This window comes from Plecotus auritus, assembly GCF_963455305.1.
Source record: "Plecotus auritus genome assembly, chromosome: 6".
Classification (NCBI taxonomy): domain Eukaryota; kingdom Metazoa; phylum Chordata; class Mammalia; order Chiroptera; family Vespertilionidae; genus Plecotus; species Plecotus auritus.
In genome coordinates, this window is record NC_137773.1 from 2,507,919 (window position 1) to 2,528,590 (window position 20,672).

Consider the following 20,672-nt stretch of genomic DNA (forward strand, 5'->3'; position numbering starts at 1 on the left):
ACCTGGCCCGAGCCTCCAGCACACGGCCGTGAGCACACACCTGGCCCCTGAGCCTCCAGGACACGGCCACGAGCACACACCTGGCCCCTGAGCCTCCAGGACACGGCCACGAGCACACACCTGGCCCCTGAGCCTCCAGCACACGGCATGAGCACACACCTGGCCTGAGCCTCCAGCACACGGCTGTGAGCACACACCTGGCTAGCCCCCCCGCCGGTGCAGAGCAGCGAAGTGGTCCATGCACCAGCGGACCCCTGGCCATCCCATAAATATGTCAGCTCTGTCCCCCGGGTCAGCTCTGCCCCCACGGAGACGGATACACGTTACACAGCGGCCGCTGACTGATGCACTCCCGACGAGGTGACCAAGTGCTTCGGGGCTGGCCCGGGCCCTCTTCCTGCTCCCCACTATGCCCCGACCCAATCCCTATCCTTAGTGCCCCCCCAGCTCTACACCCCTGGGGCCAAGTGCCTACCAGTGTCCCTGCCTTGGGCTGTCCTCCAGGCACTCCCAATCCCAGTCAGAAAAGCTGACACGTGGTCTGCCCCGCCCCCCTGTGACCGTCTTGGGGACAGCCCCCCACACGGTCTGCGCCCCTTTGCTTCTCATCTGCTCAACAACCCGCCGCACAGACCACCTACTTCCCCTCCTAACGTGCTCACCCCCCGCCCCCCGCTGCCCTCTCCTCCCTGCTGCCCTCAGCAGCCCCACCAGCCCTCGCTGGATCCTGGTGACAGCCCCCCAACTGACTTCCTGCCCCAGCACCCCGCAATTCGTTCTCGACGCAGCAGAGAGCCCCTCCGACCACACTGCCCCCACGGGCGACCTCTGCAGCGTCCTTTTCTTTCGGGAGAAGCCCACACGCCTCAGGAGAGTCGGGAACGGCTCTGCCTCAGCCCAGCCCAGGCCGCGCTCACTTGCGGCTCCCCCAGCCCAGGCCGCGCGGGCCTCCCTCTGTTCACCGCAGGGCGGTGCCCACGGCTCAGGGCCTTTGCACGCGCGCTCACAGCCACTCCCCCGTGCTGCTCAGTCCCTGCCCCTCGCAGGCTGTGGTCACTTTCCCGGGGAACCTCCTGCACCCCATACTCAGGCCTGAGCCCACACCGCGTTGTGGGTACTCACCCGGGGTCAGCGGCCGCTCTACGGCCCCGCCACGCGGCAGGTGCTCGTCCTCGGAGAAGCTGGAGTCCTGGTTGGGTTCAAAGTCCTCCTCGGCCGCCATGCTCTCCATCAGCTTGCTCACGGCACCCCCCTTGCCCCGGTTCTGGGGACAGACACGGCAGGGCGATGGCTTAGGACGGCCCGGCCTGCCCGGCTGGGGACGCTCCCTGGGGACTCGGGGCAGCCAGGTGACGGCGGTGTCGGCCACGTATGCAGTGTGGGTCCCAGCCGGGCTCACCCAGGAGGCCAGGGGGGCAGAGCGGGCTGCCGCCGCCTGGCGGGACCTGCACGTGCTCAGGGCGGCCGCCCCGTGCTGGGCACTGGAGTTAGCTCATCGTCAAGGCCGGCGCCTCAGTGCCCGCCTGGGGAAACTGAGGCAGCCTCTGCCGCCACGTGCCCTGGACCCGAGGAGAAACAGCCTGGCCCGGGCTGGCCAGTGTGTGGGGCGGGCACACCCAGCACACCCGTCGGCGTGCGGGACAGACGTGCAGCCACGCGGGGGGCCCGGGACCGACGTGGCCGTGCACTGGAGCCTCACCTCCTTCTTCACCTCCTTCCCTTTGGCCTTGGCCTTGTTCCTCTTGGCGGAGGCGGCCGGGGAGCCGGCGTGCGGGGCGCGGGCCTCCGGGGGCAGGACGGGCGTGCGGGGCGGAGGCAGGGCGGCTCCGGGTCCCGCCTCCTTTCCCTTCTTCTTCTGCGGAGGAAGCAACAGAGGCGCCATGGGCGGCGGGGAGGCGAGGGGAGCCCCAGCCGGCTCCTCGCGGCAGGGCTGTCGGCTCCCACCCGACACGGGGGGGGGGGGGGGGGGCCGGAGCAGGTGACAGCCGAGGACACGGAGCACGGCGTCTTCTCGTGTCATCAGCATCGTATCTTTCCACGCGAACCACAGGCCGCCTGCTCCCTGCACGTTATTGTTTAGAACAGACGGCGCCGAGACGTGTGTCTGAGCATGCGACCCTCCGCCGATCCTGTCAGAGCAGGTACCAGTGCCCCGGGGAGTGCGGTGAGCCCTTCCAGAACCTTCCACAAGCACACACCCCCATGTGAGCACGAGGGCCGTGCAGACACAGTACTTTTCAAGCACAGCGGGGTTTTCAGACACACATGGAAATTTACCGAAAGTCCCATCTGCAACCCCCGACCGGCAGGCCTGGGAAACACGGAGGGAGCTCTTTTTACGTTAACACCTGCCAACCTGCCACCGCGTGGGGCGTCCCCAGCCAACCACCCTGAATGGCGCCTCCGTGTTTCCGCTCTTCCAAACGGCGCCAGAGCGAGACGGGGCCGGCCGGTCTGCGGGCCACTCCCGGAAGGGGCGGCGGAGAGCGGGCAGCTGCTGCCTGGCGCTTCCAGGAGGCGTGTTCCTCCCCACCTGCCCCGGGGGCCAGGGCAAGACCACCCCCCACTCAACGCCCCCGGCTGGTGAAACGGGGCCCCTCGGTGGACTGGACGTGGCCCAAGGGCACGTGGCTGTGCACAGCTTCACCATCAGAGCCAGCAGCTGGAACAACCCAACACCCGCCACAGCTCCTGCCCACAGCCTCAGGCCACAGCCCCAGGCCACAGCCCCTGCCACAGCTCCTGCCACAGCCCCTGCCCACAGCTCCTGCCCACAGCCCCTGCCACAGCCACAGCCCACAGCCCCTGCCACAGCCACAGCCCACAGCCCCTGCCACAGCCCCAGGCCACAGCCCCAGACCACAGCCCCTGCCACAGCCCCAGGCCACAGCACCTGCCACAGCCCCTGCCCACAGCCCCTGCCTCAGCCCCAGGCCACAGCCCCAGGCCACAGCTCCTGCCACAGCCCCTGCCTCAGCCCCAGGCCACAGCCCCTGCCCACAGCCCCTGCCTCAGCCCCAGGCCACAGCCCCAGGCCACAGCTCCTGCCACAGCTCCTGCCACAGCCCCTGCCTCAGCCCCAGGCCACAGCCCCAGGCCACAGCCCCTGCCACAGCCCCAGGCCACAGCCCCTGCCACAGCCCCTGCCCACAGCTCCAGCAATGCCGCGCGCCCGGGGCCGTCCAGCTGTCACAGCGGCGGGGCCCTTCCCCGCAGACGCACTGTCCGGGGAAGCGGACACAGGGCACGTGCGCGGGAGTGACCCAGGGGGCGGCAGTGGGCGGCAGGGAGGTGGGGCGGGGGTCACTTTGTGCTCTTTGAGACACACACACAAAACAACGCGACCAAATCAAAGGACTGAGCAGGTGGAATATGAAGAAACAGAAAAGGCTAATCCTGGGCCAATGTTACTATGACAACAGCAGATGAGCGGAATGCAAAGCAACAGCATTAAAAAGGACAAACAGGAAATGTTAGAGGGACGAAAGGAATTTGGCGCCACCCCTATCTGGGGGAAGTCTGTGCAGGTATATGTACACATATGGTGTTTTTTCTGTCTGGTGCACGTTTTAATCCTGTTCACATTTCTGACATGAGAAGGCATCTTGGGGGTCAAGGAGCGTTTTTGACGTGGGTACGTCCCCCGCCGCCTCCTAACGTCTGTTATTAGGCAGTTCATTTGGGGAGCACGTCTTTGAGCGCCTGAGGGAAGGTGGGGGAGACAGCAAGAAAGTCATACCTGAGTGAATACTTCTTTTGGTTAATCCTCACTCGAGGATATTTCTCCATTGATTTTCTTAGAGAGAATAGAAAGGCCCTAGCCGGTTTGGCTCAGTGGATAGAGCGTCGGCCTGTGGACTGAAGGGTCCCAGGTTCGATTCCGGTCAAGGGCATGTACCTTGGTTGCAGGCACATCCCCAGTAGGGAGTGTGCAGGAGGCAGCTGATCGATGTTTCTCTCTCATCGATGTTTCTAACTCTCTATCCCTCTCCCTTCCTCTCTGTAAAAAATTAATAAAATATATTTTAGCTATGACCTAAAATTGAATTTCTCCATAGGATGTAATAGACACTCTCAATAGTGTCTATTTTGTCCTGAAGAGATACATGATAAAATATATATATATATATATATATATATGTGTGTGTGTGTATATATATATATATATATATATATATGTATATATATATATATATATATATATATATATATATTAAAATAAAAAAAAAGAGAATAGAAAGGAGGGAGGGAAAGAGAGAGAGAGAGAAACATTGACATGAGAGAGACATATCAATTGGTTGCCTCTTGCAGGCACCCTGACTGGGGCGGGGATCGAACCCATAACCCTTCGGTGCGTGGGCTGATGTTCATCCCTGAGCAGCCCCAGCACGTCTGCACCGAGCGGATTTTTGCCTCCTCCCTGTGCTTTACCTTCCGTTCTATCAGGTACAACTGGTAACTGCTCCCCATTCTGGAAGCCTTACTACTGTTTAAAGAGGGAAGACTCCACATGTGACCAGCTGTGCACAGAGTCGATGTTCACTGCCGCGGTGATCGCCACAGCCAAGACCATCATCCGCCAAATCACGCAGCCGGGAAGGTCGCTGGCGGGAGGTGACGAGAAGCGGGCTGGCCAGAGGGTGGATGCTACCCAGCCGCTTAGGAACACGCATTTTAAAAAGCACAACAAAAGCTCAGCACGGGGAGCGCACGACCCAGAACGCCACGCCGACCAACAGGAAGCGGGGCGCACCTCAAACAGCACGCGCGGGGCCACTCCCGGGTGACGGGGCGCGTCTGACTGCTCCTTCTGACGCCCACTCCTTCACCTGCTCTGGCCCAGGCTCCTACTGCACCCCGGGACACGGGCCGGGCGAGCCTGGTCCTCCCACAACAGAGGCGCCGCCCGGGAGGCCGCGCGGTCGTGTGGCTGGGGCTTGGGACCCAGCTCCGCCCCGGCCGCTGTGCCCCCGGCCGGTTAGGGCCCCTGCGAAGCGCGGCTGCTGTGAGCAACCTGCCGTGTGGGTCTGAGCGCCCAGTGGCGATGAGAGAAATACCCAGCTGGTCTCCGCCCTGTCCCGACACCCCCTCCTAAATCCTGGCAACTCCCTGGGTCTCAGGAGCGGGGCTCCAGTGAGGCGACTCTTGGTCCCTCCTTTGGGGACAGGAGAGAAGCCGGAGGCTGAGATCACGATGGGTCATGTCTATGTCATGAGCCTCCATAACACCCGAGGGCGAGGTCTGGAGAGGAGAGCTTCGGTGTGAGCACGGGAGGTGCCGGAGGGCGGCGCCCTGGCGGGGGGCAGGGGGACGGGGCGGGGGGGGGGGGGGCATAGCGGCAGCAGTGGCCTCATCCCCCACCCCTGGCCTGCGCGCCTCTGTGGGCTGCTCCTGAGCCGTGTCCTTTATGATAAACGTCTGCACAGAGTTGTCCCGAGTCTGAGTCGTGCTGGGTCAGCACACCTGAGGTCTGGAACCCCCGGTGAACAGCGCTGGTGGCACAGGTGCCCGGGGCCGGCAACTCGTCCCCGAGGGGCGATCTGGGGGCTGAGCCTTCCCCTGTGGGCTCCACGCCGGCCCGGCCTCAGTGTCAGAGTCGTGAGGACAGGAACTAAGATTTCCTTCGACAACAAACCACGCACCATGGTGCCCTGGGGAGAAGGCACCGCCCCGCTCCCCCCCCGCCCCGCCCCGGGTGGCCTGGCGTGACATCACCGTCATCGTCACGCCAGCGCCTCCTGTCGAGGCCCCAGAAGCGTCAGCGGATGAGAAGCAAGGGGTGCGCACGCCCCGAGGTGCCTGGGAGTGACCCCGCTGCGGCCCTGCCTCGCCATCCCCGCGGCCACGGCTGGGGCGGCCTCACTCCTTTCTGTCCCTTTCCCCAGGTCCCTGTGCCGTGGCGTGTCCCTCCGCAGGGCCCAGGGGGAGGCGGCAGGTGCAGCCCACTGGCTGGAGCCTTGAACGCGGCCCCTGAAGGGGGACACCTGGCCACCAGCTTCCCAGCAGCTCGGGCGGAGAGGGCAGGTGCGCTCAGCCTGGGAGCGCCCGGCCTGGGAGCGCTCGGCCTGGGAGCCTGTACACGCCCGTCGGTTTTCATGGCCTCGGAAGCGAGGTGCTCCTTCGGGTGTGAGCAGAGGCCACAAGCCACGGCGGGGCCGGCAATGCCTGGGACTCTGTCACCGGCAGACACCCCGCCACGTGGCGCATGGCAGTTCCCGCAGGACCTCCAATACCACGTGCGCTGCGGGCAGCCGTCAGGGCCGCCAGGAGAGGCACCGCGGGCGCAGCGTCACAGAGGGAGCCTGGCATTTGATCACTGCGGTTTCCTGTGGGGTCCGTGCCCCCCCTCACACACACACAAACACACACACACACGCACACGCACACGCACACGCACACGTTTGGAATGTTACTGAGTCAGCGCAGAGGGCCTGTGCGAGGCGGGGAGGGAGGCCGGCGGACAGCTCAGGGCCTGTGCGGACACGGGGCCGCCTCCCGAGACGGCGACCGGCTGGCCCCACCCCTGCACCGAGCTCCTACCTTCCTGGGGTCCTTCCTGTCCTTGGCGCGGCCCGTGTCCTTGCGTGGGCTCAGCGGGCCGCCCTTGCCACAGCGGCTGGGCTTGGCGACAGCCGGCGCCGTGCTGGGTGCCGGGGCCGCGGCCGAGGCGTCGTGCAGGAAGATGCGCTCGCTGCGCCGCCGCGTCCACAGGTCGTCGTCACTGGCCTCGGGCCCCGCCTCGAAGCCCGGCTCCTTGGGGCCCCGCAGCCTGCGGGCCTTGCGCCCCTTCTCCGCCGCCACCTTGGCCTTGTTGGGGCTGGTGGGACCGGGGCCCCGGGCCCCGGGCACGGGTGGGGCCAGGGAAGGGCCTGGCTCCCCCAGACCCTTCTTGGGCCGCAGCAGCCCGGCAGGTGACCGCTTCCGCACCTTGACCTCGTTCTCCGAGTCGGTGTACTCGAACTCCGTGCCTGGATGTGGAATGAGGGAGGCAGCTGTGGACGGGGGCTCGTGGGGCCCCCACTTCCCACCCAGCCCGCTGCCTGGCCACCAGCACGAGGCCACAGCCCATCCCTCCTCCCAGGGACCCCTCTGCCCCCGGGAGCCTCCTCTCCGCTTCCAGGGGAGGAGCCTGAGGCGGAGGAGCAGGAGGACTCACCGGGCCGCATGCCTGTGACGGCAGGCCCTGCCAGCCCCCTCTCCCCAACCCGCCCTGGCTGCCCAGCTCCCCGCCACCCTCTCCCCAGGAGCCTCAGATCCGGAGTGTGGACATTCCTGCCTGGGCTGTGGGAGCGGCTCCCCTGCCTCCTGTGCCCCGTGGGAACCCCAAAAGCCCGGACAGGTGAGCGGGGAGGGCCCCGCCTGAGGACAGCAACGCCCGGGCGGCGGGGGGGTGGGGGGAAGCCCGGGAGAAATCCCCGGCCCAGCAGGGGCCTCTCCGCTTCCTGGAGCCACGTCTCAGAGCTGGGAGGTCCCTGGCACCCACGCCCCTGTACAGGGGTGGCTCACGCGAACCCACGCCACCCTGGGGCCCAGCCCCTCTTCTCAACTGCAGGCCCGCCCCTTCCCTTCCCACACGAGCCGAACCCGCGAGGCCAGCCCGGAACGCACAGGCTCTGACCGCCAGGTCACCGAGCTCCCAGCAGCCCCTCCGTCCTCCCACCTCCGGGCCTTCACTTCGGCCGGCCCCTCTGCCCTTGTGCCTCTCCCGGCCTCTGCCTGGGACTGCGCTGAAGACCGGCGCGTCGCCCTGGGGGCCCGTGTGCTCGCCTCCATCACCACAGCCCGCATCACGCAGGGCTCCCGTCCACGTCTGCCTGGCCCACACAGCTCCGGCCCAGGAAATAGCTCCCAGACCGAGATCTCCGGGAGCCCCGACACGTGCGGCTCAGAGCTGGCCCAGGGCGGTGCCCGGGGACCGTGCCCGGGGACTGTGCCTGGGGACCGTGCCCGGGGACCGTGCCGGGGACAGGATGGCTGTGACAGCCAGAGCTGACACCACCCCGACAGGACCTGCTCCAAACGCACAGCACGTGAGCCGAGAAGCCGGCCAGCGCCCGGCACAGGCAGCCGCCCGCGAGGGCTCCGGGCGGCCAGGCCCACGGCCCTGACGACTGCAGGCCCCGCAGAGGGACGGGCGGGGGCGGGGCACACTTATGGGAAGGAGCCACTTGCAAAGCTTAATGATCCCGTTAATTAATCTTTTGTTAACAGACCTCCCGCGGCACAGGGAGGCAGCTGGGGGCTTTCACGGCTGATTAGAGTGAGGCCCTAAAACACAGGCTGCAGTTCTGCTGCGGGGATGAGGGAAGGAGCCCCCCTCCGCCGGCAGTCCCCTGACAGCCCAGATGTGCAGAAGACTCTGCAGTCACTGTGCAGGGGCAGGCGATGGCGAGACTGACACACCTGCAGGAGGAGAGACTGGAGCTGGGGGTGGGGGGCGGGGGGGGGAGGGGGGAGGGTCAGAGGACAAATACCTCTGAGATGGGGATGGGGGGGCAACATGAACGGCCTGAGACAGAGGAACCGGTCCCTGCCAGAGTGCTGAGGTGAGACAGGGAAAGGGGTGCCAGGGCTGACTCCCACCAGCATCAGGGGCTCCTGTCTTCTCCCAAAATATAAGGCTTAAAGGAGGAAGAGGGGAACAGAAGAGGTAAGACACAGAGAGCCCGACTGTCCGAGGGCGAGGAAGGGAAACCACGCAAACAGCGACCGAGAGCGCGGGGTGGCCACGCGGATGACATCACACAAAAGCGACCAAGACAAAAGCTGCTTCTTTAAACAAAGAAGGAGCACGGTTAATCCGCCAGGGAGACGTGACCGTTATCAACAGACATGAATATAACCCAAAAACGTGAGAACGATCATACATCCTGACCAAGTAGGATGTGCCCCAAGAATGCCAGGCTGATTCACCATACCAAAAAAAAACCAAAACAAATCAACATCATGTACCGTATTAACGAAGGACGAAGGCCACACGAACACCCCAACAGACACCGAAAAAGAAGGCATTCCATGTTCATGGATACGAAGACTTGATATTGTCCAGATGTGAAGTCCTTCCCAGCTTAATCTACGCAGGGGTCCTCAAACTTTTTAAACAGGGGGCCAGGTCCCTGTCCCTCAGACCGTGGGAGGGCCGGACTATAGTTTAAAAAAAAACTATGAACAAATTCCTATGCGCACTGCGGGCCCGGGACGTGTCGGCTGCTAAGCAGGACAGGCAGCGGCACCTGGCGGGCCGGATCCAGGTCCTCGGCGGGCCGCATGTGGCCCGCAGACCGTCGTTTGAGGACGCCTGAGCGTCAATGCAATCCCAACCCCAAGCCCAGGAGGTTGATTTGTGGATGCTGACCACCTCATTCTAACGTTTATATGGAGGCAAAAGACGCAGAGGCGCCAGGTCGATACTGAAGGAGGGGAACAGGGTCAGAGGGCTGCTGCTACCCGACTTCAAAGACGTACTGCAAAGCTCCAGTGGTCCGGACAGCGCCGTGCTGGCACCAGAACAGGCAGGGAAAGCAGAGGCAGCTGGGGGCTTTCACGGCTGAAACAGACCCCACAATATAGTCCGAGAGCTCTGACCAGGGAGCAAAGGCCACACAACGGAGAAAAGACGGTCTTTTCAACAAATGGTGCTGGACACCCACACGTGACGAAAACAAAACACAGCCCAACGCCCGGCCGGTGGGGCTCAGCGGCTGGGCATCGACCGAGGCGCCAGGAGGTCACCACGGTGTGGTTCCCGGTCAGGGCCCAGGCCCAGGTCGGGGGCTCCATCCCCAGTGGGGGGGATGGCAGCAGGCAGCCAATCCGTGATTCTCTTTCATCGTTGATGAGTTTCTCTCTCTCCATCTCTCTCTGAAATCAATAAAACTATATTTTTTAAAAACACAACAAAAACAGACACAGACCGTACTCCCTTCACAGAAATGAACTCAGAATGGATCACCGGCCGTAAAAGGCAAAACTATGAAGCTTCTAGAAAATGACCCTGAAGAAAATCTAGGTGCCTCTGGGGTTGGTGGGGAATTTTTAGACACAACACCACGAGAGAAAGAACTGATAAACCAGACCCCCCTCATTAAATTTAAAAAATTCTGCTTCGCAAAAAATATCGCCAAGAGAATGAGAAGACAAGATGGGGGAAGATATCTGCAAAAGATACCGCTGATCGAGGACTGTTACCCAAAATATATAAGGAATCTTAATCAACGTCAAGAAAGCAAACAACCTGCCGAAACCGGTTTGGCTCAGTGGATAGAGCGTCAGCCTGCAGACTGAAGGGTCCCGGGTTCGATTCCGGTCAAGGGCATGTACCTTGGTTGCAGGCACATCCCCAGTGGGGAGTGTGCAGGAGGCAGCTGATCGATGTTTCTCTCTCATCGATGTTTCTATCTCTCTATCCCTCTCCCTTCCACTCTGTAAAAATAATTAATAAAATATATTAAAAAAAAAAAAAAGGAAGCAAACAACCTGATCAGAGTGGGCCCAGGCCCAGCGGGTGCAGCTCAGCGGTAGAGCATCGACCCAGGAACCAGGTCATGGGTTCCATTCCCGGTCAGGGCACACGCCCAGGTTTCGGGCTCGATCCCCAGTGGGGGGCATGCAGGAGGCAGCCAATCCATGGTTCTCTCTCATCATGGATGTTTCTCTCTCTCTCCCTCTCCCTTCCTCTCTGAAATCAATAAAAATATATTTTTTTAAAAGTGGGCCCAAAACCTTGACAGCACTTCAAGGAAGACATCCCGACGGCAAGGAAGTGCCTGAGAAGATGCTCCGCGTGGGTCATTAGGAAAAATGCAAATGAAGTGAACGACACCACACCCCCGAGGACACCCAGCAACTCCAAGTCCAGGACACGGACTACCAGGAGCCGTCACCGCTGGGGGAGTCGACGCGGAGCAGCCACTCTGGGACGTGGTTTGACGGCTCCTTGCAAACTAGACATTCTCTCACCATCCGGTTCTCTCACCCTCCGGTTCTCTCACCATCCGGTTCTCTCACCCTCCGGTTCTCTCACCCTCCGGTTCTCTCACCATCCGGTTCTCTCACCATCCGGTTCTCTCACCCTCCGGTTCTCTCACCCTCCGGCCCAGCGACCACGCTTCCAGATGTTTACCCAAAGGAGCTGCAAACTTAGCTCCACACGAAACCTGCACACGGATGTCTGCAGCAGCGTTACGTGTGACGGCCACAACTTGGGTGCCCAGGATGCCCTTCAGGGGGTGCATGTCAGTAAACTGTGTACGTCCAGGCCGCGGAATACTATGGAGCACCGGGGAGAAGGCGCTCTCGGGCCACGAAGAGTGGACAGCCAGCCTGGCTCACAGCGGAGCCGACCCCTTCAGCCCCGCCCCAGGTGGCGTGTCCTGCGGGGCCAGCTCCTGTCCACCCTCTGCTTCTCCTCAGTGCGCTCAGCCAGCTCCCATGTCTCTCGTGGGTCAGGAGTGGGCTCCCGGACTCACCGAGCTGGGTCGCGGACCCCCGCACAGCCCCTCCCCCCTCCTTGGAAACAGCACGCCGGGGGGGCCCCCCCCCCTGTCACCGGCCTTGGCTCCGGGCAGGGCCGCCCACAACGAGGGGCCCCCCGTGGGCTCCCAGCTCTGCCCTGCCCTTCCCGGAGCCTCAGCGTCCTCCCCTGCAGGCTGGTCGCGGAGCCACTCAGACAGCACTGCCCCAACTTACCCATCAGGCTCTGCCGCTCCTCCTTCTTCCGCGCCTTCTGCTTGGCCTCCAGCTGCACCACCGACAGCGACGGCCCCACCGTGGGGCTGGGCAGGGCACTGGCCGCGAAGCGGGCTAGCAGGCCCAGCCCGCTCTCCTCCAGGCCTGGCGACAGGGCTCGGTCCCGGGCCCCCAGCCTAAAGCCTCCAGCCTCGTCCTCCTCTTCCTCCAGCTTGTCCTCGCCCTCGTCCTCGGAGCTCTCATCTGGCGTGCAGAAAACAGGGGGTCAGAGCCTCGCCGGGCCTGCGCCGCCCGCCCCCACTCACAGGAGCACCAGCCTGGCTCCTCGCTCCTCACCAGCTGGGGGGCGGGTCCCCCCATGGCCCAGTGCCCCATCTACGCGAGCCCAAGCCATGGGCATCTGGACGGCCCCGAGTGGGCAGCGGCTTGGGGAATCAGAATGGGTTTCTGTCAGGGGGACGGCAACATGCACGTGTGCTGTGGGGAGGACACGGACAGGACTGCAGACAGCTCTCCACGGTCTCACACGCACACACACACCCCGTGAAGGCTCAGGAAGGAGGCGGGACAGGAGAGAGGACAGAGGCGGCCGAGGGAGGGAGGCGGCGGCAGGAGAGGGCTGGGGGCTCGGGCTGGGTTTCCAGGCACAGGCACCTGGCAGTTTTGGCAGCTGGAGGCCTGGGGGCTGGCGGCAGGAGGAGATGGAGTTTGGTCCCTTCTTGGGGATAGGGGACACCCACGGTTGAAGCCCTGAGCAGCTCTGGGGTCCAAGGCTGGCTCCCAGTACCACCCCCACTCTGGGACACCTGGGACAAGTGCCCGGTCCGCCCAGAGCTCTACTTCCTCATCTGTGGCACAGGGTGACCCTCCAGCCCACCCTAGTAAGCGAGGGTCCAAGCAAGACCGCACATCTGTGGAAACTCCCGCCACAGAGGGGGCCACGGGCCAGCCACACCTCTGGACCACGGGGGGGTGGGCAGGGAAGGGGCAGGCTGGGAGGGTGCGGGCGGGCTGCTCTGCACTGGGAGATGGGCCCAGGGGCTCAAGTGCTCAGGCAGAGAGGACTCGAACCCGGGGCTGGCTGGCTGTCCTGCCTCCCAGGGAAAACTCTGAAGAAGCACCTGTGTCCCCAGCTGGTGATTAGAAGTGCCAGCGGTTGCCAACCTTTCGGACCTCACGACCACCGGTTGGTTGGTGACCGCTGACGGATGTGCCTCTCCCAGGCCATGGGGACAGAGGTGGGCGGGCCGAGGGGCGGGGATGGGCGCTCCCACATAGGAACCTCCACCAAGAGTCGGTCTAGAGATACAAGTTCCCTCTGATCGTCCCAGGCTAACCAAGGGCAGGTGGGGGACAGCCCCCAAGGGACCTGCCCGAGGGTGCGCATCTGCTCAGAGGTCTGGGAGCCTGAGGGTCCCTGGGCGCCTCTGGCCAGGTGAGGCGGGGCGGGGGCGGAGATGGTGTCTGGGGCGGGGACAGTCTGGGCTGGGCCAATTCCATGTTCTCCTGCCAGCGCCCCAGGCCGCCTGCTGGCTTGAGTGCAACCAGCGGCTGAATGTGGGTGCTGATAAGGCAGAGGCTTTCTGCCCACCCACTGATCGGAGGGAGCCCCGTTTCTGCCGAGTGACCCCTGGGTGCGGGAAGGGGTGATGAGCGTAAGCAATCGGAAAGGGAGCCGAGAGGAAGGAGGCAGAGAGCGGGAGTGTGTTAGGGTGAGGAGGAGGCGGGCTCGCGAGCGATGGATGAAGCGGATGGAGCAGCGGGCAGGCGGGCGGCAGGCAGGCAGTGCACACTTGCGGTCCATTCACAGTGCGGACGTCACGTTCTGTCTCCGCCCCAGCGGGCCACAGCGGCAAAGCAGGCTAAGTGTAGGCAGACTTTCGGCAGCGCCTGGGTCCCCCACATCAGGTCCCCTGGGGTGGCGGTGGGGGCTGGCTGGGCTGGGGACTCGGGGATGGACAGGGGCCAGCCTTCCCTTCTGCAGCTGCTCAGGTGTGGAGGCTCCAGAACCCGCCTCCCCCGGGCGTCTCCACCGCAGGGTCCGGCGGGGAGGGCTGGCTCTGGTTTCTGGATGTCGGAGCGTCCACATCAGATCCCAGAGAGCCAGCGCAGCCCCATCCCGGCACCCTGAGCTGGAGTGTTTGAAAGGCAAAAGCCGAAAGAGGGGGTGTGCCCGTCACAACTGGGGGCCACAGGTCCCGTGGCCTCCCAGGGCCCTCCCGCCGCCCCTCGGAGCCTGGCAAGCCCGCCCTGGCTGCCTCCCCCTGGCTGTGGCGGTGACAGGGCTGCAGGGCAGGGGGACCCGAAGGACCAAGAAGAGAAAGCCTCTCGGGCGCTGTCCACACCTGAGGCCACAGCTCGCCAAGGGCGGGGAGAAAAAGCCCCAACAGAGAAACACAGGGAAATGCGGAGAAACTTTTATTTAAAAACAAAACAGAACAAAAAAATACCCCTCCTCGCTCTGTACGGGGGGGTTGGCTGCTGTGACTTGGTTGGGTTTTCCAAAACCTGATCGATCAATGCCAAAGCGACCCGCTGCTGCCATAGCCGATGGGGGCAGCCCCGAGGAGGGAGGTGCAGGGGGGACACGAAGAAGAGGGGGTGCCTACCTACGGACCAACGAGCCAGGCTCGGCCCAGCTCAGTGACCCGCGGCGCCGTCTGCCCTACTCCCAGCCTTCGCTTTGCGTCCGAGTGCAGCGTGAGAGCGAATGCAAGAGACCAAAACAGACATTCAAAGCATCATGGGTAGGGGTCAAGGGTGAAGGTATGGTCAGGCTGCTGGGGGAGAAAGCAGACACACTAGAAAAGCCAAGCCAATTAGGGGTTTAGTATCAGGTGTCAGTAAGGCCCTATTACCCAAATATCCCTGAGGAGGCCTCACGGCCCATGCGCAGTGGGCCCCGCCCTCCCACCACACCCCCCTATCTATCCTGTCACATCCAGGCCTGGTCTGAGGTCCCGGGGCAAAGAGCCCCTTGCTGGACCCAGGGGACTGCCCGCTTCTCTACGGAGTCTGAGCTGAGGCAGGAGAGCCCCAACACTGGGAAGCTGGTGCCCTGGCTTTAAGGGGACGGGGAATGTGTGGAAGGGAGGCGGCTGGGGGACCCAAGTCCAGGGGAGAGAGGGAGGAGGGTTGGAGGGTGGTGGCAAACCAGCCAGGAGGGTCCACGTGGCCAGGATGGAGGCGGCCTCGGGAAACGAGGCTGGCTGGCAAGGTGCCCAGGAGAATGTGTGCCCCAGGGCGCCTGGCTCCTTTGCTGTGCCATCTGCTGGTCACCCAAAAGGGAGCTGGGCCATCCCGAGGGGAGGCGTGGGAGGAGGCAGACCAGGAGGATGAGAGCACGGCTGGAATCGGGTCCGGTGCCAGCGGCTCGGACACGCCTGGGCCTCCCTCAGGGGCATCGGGTCTCGGCTCTGCCACCCAGGGGCTGCCACCTGGGGTCTGGGGTCCCTGTGTGGATCCACCGGGAAGCAAACCCTAACCCAGGGCAAGACACACTGTAGAGTCTGCTGGCTGGGCGCTGACGCTGACCTCTGACCCTTTTGTAAGTGAGGCCGCAGCTGAGCCGGGATCGCGGCCAGTGCTCTCCCTACGGCGCTACGCTTTGCCCCTCACTTGCAAGTGAGCTTGACCCTGCACTGCCTACAAGCTCCTCCGGCAGAAAGGCGTTAGAAAAAGGGTTTGTGAGCATTTCTAAAGCACTGATGCCGAGGAATTGAGCTTTAAGAAAACAAAAGACAAACAAGCCGCTGGAAAAAAAAAAAAGATGATGCTGGAGGTGAAAGCAGCTGACTTTGAACCTGAACATGAAATGCATGCCCGCAGCTCCCAGGGATATTTGAATAATAGGGAAAGCAGCCACTGCGTTACTCCGTCTACCCCTTCCGGGTGGGGGCGGGGAGGGGAGGAACAAAATGAGGGAAGCGGCACCTAACGGTCTAAGTCAGGACACAGCAAGAGAGACAAGGCACACGGTTTAGTTAAAAAAGAACTCGATATATTTAATAAAGCTTGGTATTCCCCAAACCCAGTACAAACATCACGTCACACGCCCACACGACAGAGTTCCCTTTACAAAACGTCCCTGGGAGGCCCCTGCCAAGACCCCACCCCGGCCTGCGGTCCCGGGGACAGGGAGGCCAGAATGGGGTGGCGGAGGGGGGCGTGGAGGAAGGCGAAGACTAAAATCAGTCCGTATAGGAGCTCAAAAAGAGCTAGCCGTGGTCCTGTCACAACGACAGGGTACAACAGACCCGGCAGAGGCTGCACGGCAGGCCACGCTGCCAGGACCCCGGACGGCCGCCCAGCAGCGCCATCGCTCGCACCCGGCTCGCTCGCGCACGCTCACTCACTCGCTCACTCTCGCTATAGAACACGGAAGGAGTGTGTGTTTGGAGCTAGTAACCTTGGTCAAACGAGTCCTCCGAAGAATCGCTGAAGGAGGAGCGGGCCTCGACCTCCCGAAGCAGCAAACAGAACGGCTGCTTCCTGCCCGCCAGCTTGGGCTTCAGAGTCCGGGCGGCCGCCAGGCCCCTCTTGGGCAGCTTGGGGCCCCCGGCCGGCTTGCCGCTCTTTGCCACCATGCCACACAGGAGGGAGGATGTCAGCTTGGAGCCGGAGGGGCCCTGGGCGGACCACTCGTCCTTCAGGAACTCCTCCTCCTCCTCCTCGGAGTCCGTATCTGCAGGCAAGGCAGTTTGTAAGAAGGTAAGTCGGGGCGGGGCGGAGGGGCTGGTGTGTGCCTGTGGTTGTTCAGCGGGCGCCCTGGTGCGGCAGCAGAGGCCCCAGGCCACTGGCCGTGGAGCAGGCGGGATCACCTCTCACCTGGGAGCCGCGGGCGCCGCACTCAGCTGTCACCTGGGCACACAGCCCTCCCAGGCCCCGGGCGGGAGGAGCCCGCTCTCAGGAAGCTCTCTCCCCGGCCACGGAGGTCACCTCGGCCCACCATCCCACAGGACCGCACCAGCCCAGGGAGGGGCAGGCCCAGGAGGGGAAGGGCTCCGCCATCCCACAGGACCGCACCAGCCCAGGGAGGGGCAGGCCCAGGAGGGGAAGGGCTCCGCCATCCCACAGGACCGCACCAGCCCAGGGAGGGGCAGGCCCAGGAGGGGAAGGGCTCCGGTACCCCTCCCCTTCCCCTCAAGTGCCAGCTCCCAGGGGCGCGGGCACTCAGCCGCGCACACTTCTTCCCACGGCCACTCAGCAATGTCACAGAGGTGGCTTCAAACAGGCCAGGCACAGCAGTCACACCAAAGAAATTGGCAAATGATGCTCCTACTTGCTTCCTGTCTTCCTACCAGAATGCCGGTCACCCCCACACTGCTGCTGGCACCCCAGTCTCAGCCTCACTACTGGGCGAGGCCCAGATCTCCAGCTTTAAGAGGAGGACCCCAGGCTTTGGGGAGGGAGCTGTCAAGTGGGCATAGCTCTGGCCCCTCCACTCCCCGCCCCCCCAAACATACACAGTTTTGACCCGTTTTACAGATGGGCTGTCGAGGAAGCCTTCGCTGAAGACAGGGCTCTGCACCCGGGGCCTGCTCCCCTAACCTGTCCAGTCCACCTGGAGCCCGGCTGCACGGACACTGGTGACCACAGCCACAGCTCGGCTACGCCAGCCACCTACCAGGCCAAGAGCAGCCGCTGGGGGGAGGGGCAGTCCTCCGACATCTACGCCTCCCGCTCCCACCGTGACCCAACGCAGGATGGCCGGCCGGCCACTCTGGGAAGGACAGAGACGAGGACGAGCCCCGCCAGGCCCTGCCAGGACCCCGGCCGCAGCTCTGCCTCCCGTGAGCTCCGTCCCAAACTGGGTAACAAGGGCCACCCTGGCTTCCCACCAGGCATGCCACCCAACCCTACCCCAAAGCAAAAGGGCAGGAGGGCAGGGCTCTCCCCGCCCCTCTCCTGGGGGCGCAGCACAGCTTGTGAGAACACACCCCCAGTCCGGGCCTCGCTCTCCTTTACCCAGGCCCGCAGAAGGGCCCACGCAGAAAGCAGAGGCGCTCTCGCCACAGCCAGCTGCACGCCCGCACCACCTAGCTCGCGACCGCGCGATGCCAGCCCATCTCCCTCACCCGACAGCGAAGGCGTAACGGAGTAGGACTGGCAACCTGAACGTGGCTCGTGCACGTGCACACGGCTGCTCCGTGGACTCAGCAGCTCAGACAGGCCCGGGGTCTGGGGCCGAGCTCAGCGCTGGCCTCTAACTGTACCACATCCACGTGGAAGTGGGGGAGGAGGGGCTCTTCAGACAAGGCCACACCCATCAGCCCCTCCGCTTTGAAAGATTAAAGGAGCAGCAAGCCTCCCCACACCCTCTTCACTCCAGAACCAGCGGGGCCTGGCAGCGCGGCCGCATCACACCGATCGAACCAAGGGACCACACGCGCGCTTGTCCTCAGCACCTGAGGCCCGGACCTGCCTGCCCCAGCCCCCCCCACCCCACCCAGCCCCGAAGACCCACTCGACCGCGGTCACCCAACACACACTTCAGCACCAACAGCAGCAGTGCTTCATCCCCTGTAAGGTGCCATGTCCGCCTTTACCAGTGGGACTCGCTTCCAGCGCACCGCACCCTGCAAGGTCCGTTCCAACTGTCCTTTCTTCGCCCAAGAAAACACACTTGATGGCAACATGCAAGGCGCCCGTTTTTGCCCTGGACATTGAAACTCCATCGCCCCGCTGACCCAGAAAGAGCCAATCAGCAGCCCAGACACAGATCCAAGCAGTCCCCAGGGAAAAAGCCCTCCACCACCCACAGCCGAAACTTGCACCGCCACCCCCACAGGCGCCAGAAGGCCCTCTGGGCTTCCCTGCAGCAGCCACGCCGAGTCCCCGTCCATCCATCCATCCTGGCCATCAGGTCCCTGCCCCCAAACACCGACACCTGTTCCACGTCACGCCGCGGAGCGGGCGCCACAGGCCGCCAAGCTGACCCGTGACCCCAGGCTGCCCGGCTCGGGAAACGTCGCCCCGAGCTCCCAGGGAAGGAGCGCCGGCGAATGAAGCTCAGCCCAGGCCCACGGCGGTGTTCGCGGGCTCAGCCGCCATCTGCACCAAGCAGCGACCGTCCTGGCGTCCTGGCGGCGCCCAGGCCTCATCATCCTTCGCGGCTGGAAGTCCTGGGCCTGATCCTGGCCTGACCACCCCCCCACACCCCCACCCCCGGCGCGGACAAGCTAGCGGCCTCAGCATCTATCCTCAGGGACAATGCGGTGGCCGCCTAGAAGGCCGTCACAAAGACGACGGGAAATGCTGCCCGCACAGCCCCTCGTTGGGCTCCCGCCTGGTGAGCGCCCATTAGGTGGTCTCACCAACCGGCCGCGGGCAGGGCGGAGAGCCGCCTGCGGGCCGGGGAGGCGGGATCATCTCTATGGTCCTGAGCGGCCGCTCTAGGCAGGGCAGCCGCAAACTCTGTGGCACAAGGCCTCCGCCTTCAGGGCTTTCCGGAAGGCCAGCACCACTGGGCAGGCGGACTTCCGCTCCCACCGCCAATCGCTGGGCGCCGCCCAATATGGCCGCAGCCACTGCCGGCACTTCCGCTTCGGGGGGACCCACTTCCTTCAGGGGGACCCACTTCCGGCCTGGCGTCAGGGCAGAGGCAGAAAAAAGACCTTGGAGAACCCCGGACAGACAGACAGACAGACAGACAGAGGAGAGACGAGCAGCAGCGGCCTGGAGGCGGCGCGGCATCCGCTACTTACTGTAGGAGTAGCTGCTCACTTCCGAGGCGAACGGGGAGTGGGCCGACTTGGGCTGGCCCCGGGCCTTGAAGCCCACCTCCATCTTCCTGGCTTTGGCGGCCCGTTTGTGTTTACCTTCTCGGGAGGCTTTGAGAGACAGGCCGAGGCCTTTGGCCAGCGCCCTCCTGTCCTTGCCCAGCAGGCTGTCGTAAGGCGTCAAGTACCTGCCGCAGCCCCCGCCCGGCTTTGCCTTCCCCCCACAGCTGTCCGAGAACTTGAAGGGGGACTTGAGCTTGTCCTGCTTGGTGAGGGAGAGGGCCTTGTCCAGCTTGCTTGCCAACTGCTCTTGGTCGCTGGCCATCTTCTTCTTCTTAATCTTCAGCTGGAGAGGGAAGGGGGGAAGTCCTGGGTTAAGACACTGGACCCCAACGGGACGGTGGGTCTCCGTGGACAAGCCCTGACGAACCCGACTCCGGCTCTCCTCTCTGCCTCTGTGGTTTCTGACACACTGCTTCACTCCTCCTAGCCTCGATTCTCCTACTCTGAGAAATGGGGACAGTTGTGGACGGGCACCCACAAGGGTGCTCTGAAGAGGCACCGAGGTAAGGCACACGGAGCCCCGAGCAAACAGCCAGTGACAAGGATCACCGGCACCCGGCATGGCTCCCAGGTCTGCCTGGTGCCTCCCAGGGAAGCGCTCGGAGAAACGGCGCTGCCAACGAGCCGGAGAAGCCAGCTGGATTAGGGAGGAGGGCAGGAACCAAGATCGAACACCCAGATCACAGCCCGGCTGATCTGCTTATCTCAACCACCTAAAGCAGCTGGCGAAGAGGCCTGCGCTGGCCCATCCAACTGCAGGGGCCGCGGCTGCCAAGAAAATGCCTGGAGCGTGCCTGGGATGCCTGGAGCCGCGAGGAGAGATTTCCAAGATTAAGCTCCTGCTTTCCCTCTCATCAGCTGTAGTCATTTGTGGTTGAAGTGAAATGGGCAGTTTCCAAGCCATTAATGCCCCTCATTTGAATATTTTACCTCCATTTTCTTTAATGAGGTAACATCTCGTAAGGAGAAAAGAAGTTGGGACAGCATCATTTAAAACAACGCAAGTGCCCTTCACAATTTGAGAGTTTAAGGCAGGTGCTGGCGTACCAACTGGCTCTCTTCCCTACCCCCACATCCCTGACGCGACAGCAGGGCGACAAGGTGCTGAGGACTGAGAGTTGTGGGCTCTCCGTGGATGGTTTCAATGCTCTGCAGAAAGAAGGAAAATCAAGGAGCTGGCTCTCCACCCATTACGTCTGC

General features: G+C 63.5%; 1 protein-coding gene across 4 annotated transcripts in view; it reads right to left on the reverse strand.

The window, feature by feature from the left end:
• Positions 1-20,672, reverse strand: part of TNRC18 (trinucleotide repeat containing 18) — a 136,727-nt gene that overhangs the window by 12,720 nt on the left and 103,335 nt on the right. For all 4 annotated transcript variants that reach the window (XM_080671624.1, XM_080671625.1, XM_080671626.1 and 1 more), the window contains 6 exons: positions 19,395-19,755; positions 16,097-16,372; positions 11,689-11,931; positions 6,541-6,968; positions 1,700-1,855; positions 1,123-1,264 (listed from right to left, as the gene is read on the reverse strand). In XM_080671624.1, the coding sequence (XP_080527750.1) occupies positions 1,123-1,264; positions 1,700-1,855; positions 6,541-6,968; positions 11,689-11,931; positions 16,097-16,372; positions 19,395-19,755 (1,606 nt within the window). The remainder of the gene's footprint in view (positions 1-1,122; positions 1,265-1,699; positions 1,856-6,540; positions 6,969-11,688; positions 11,932-16,096; positions 16,373-19,394; positions 19,756-20,672) is intronic.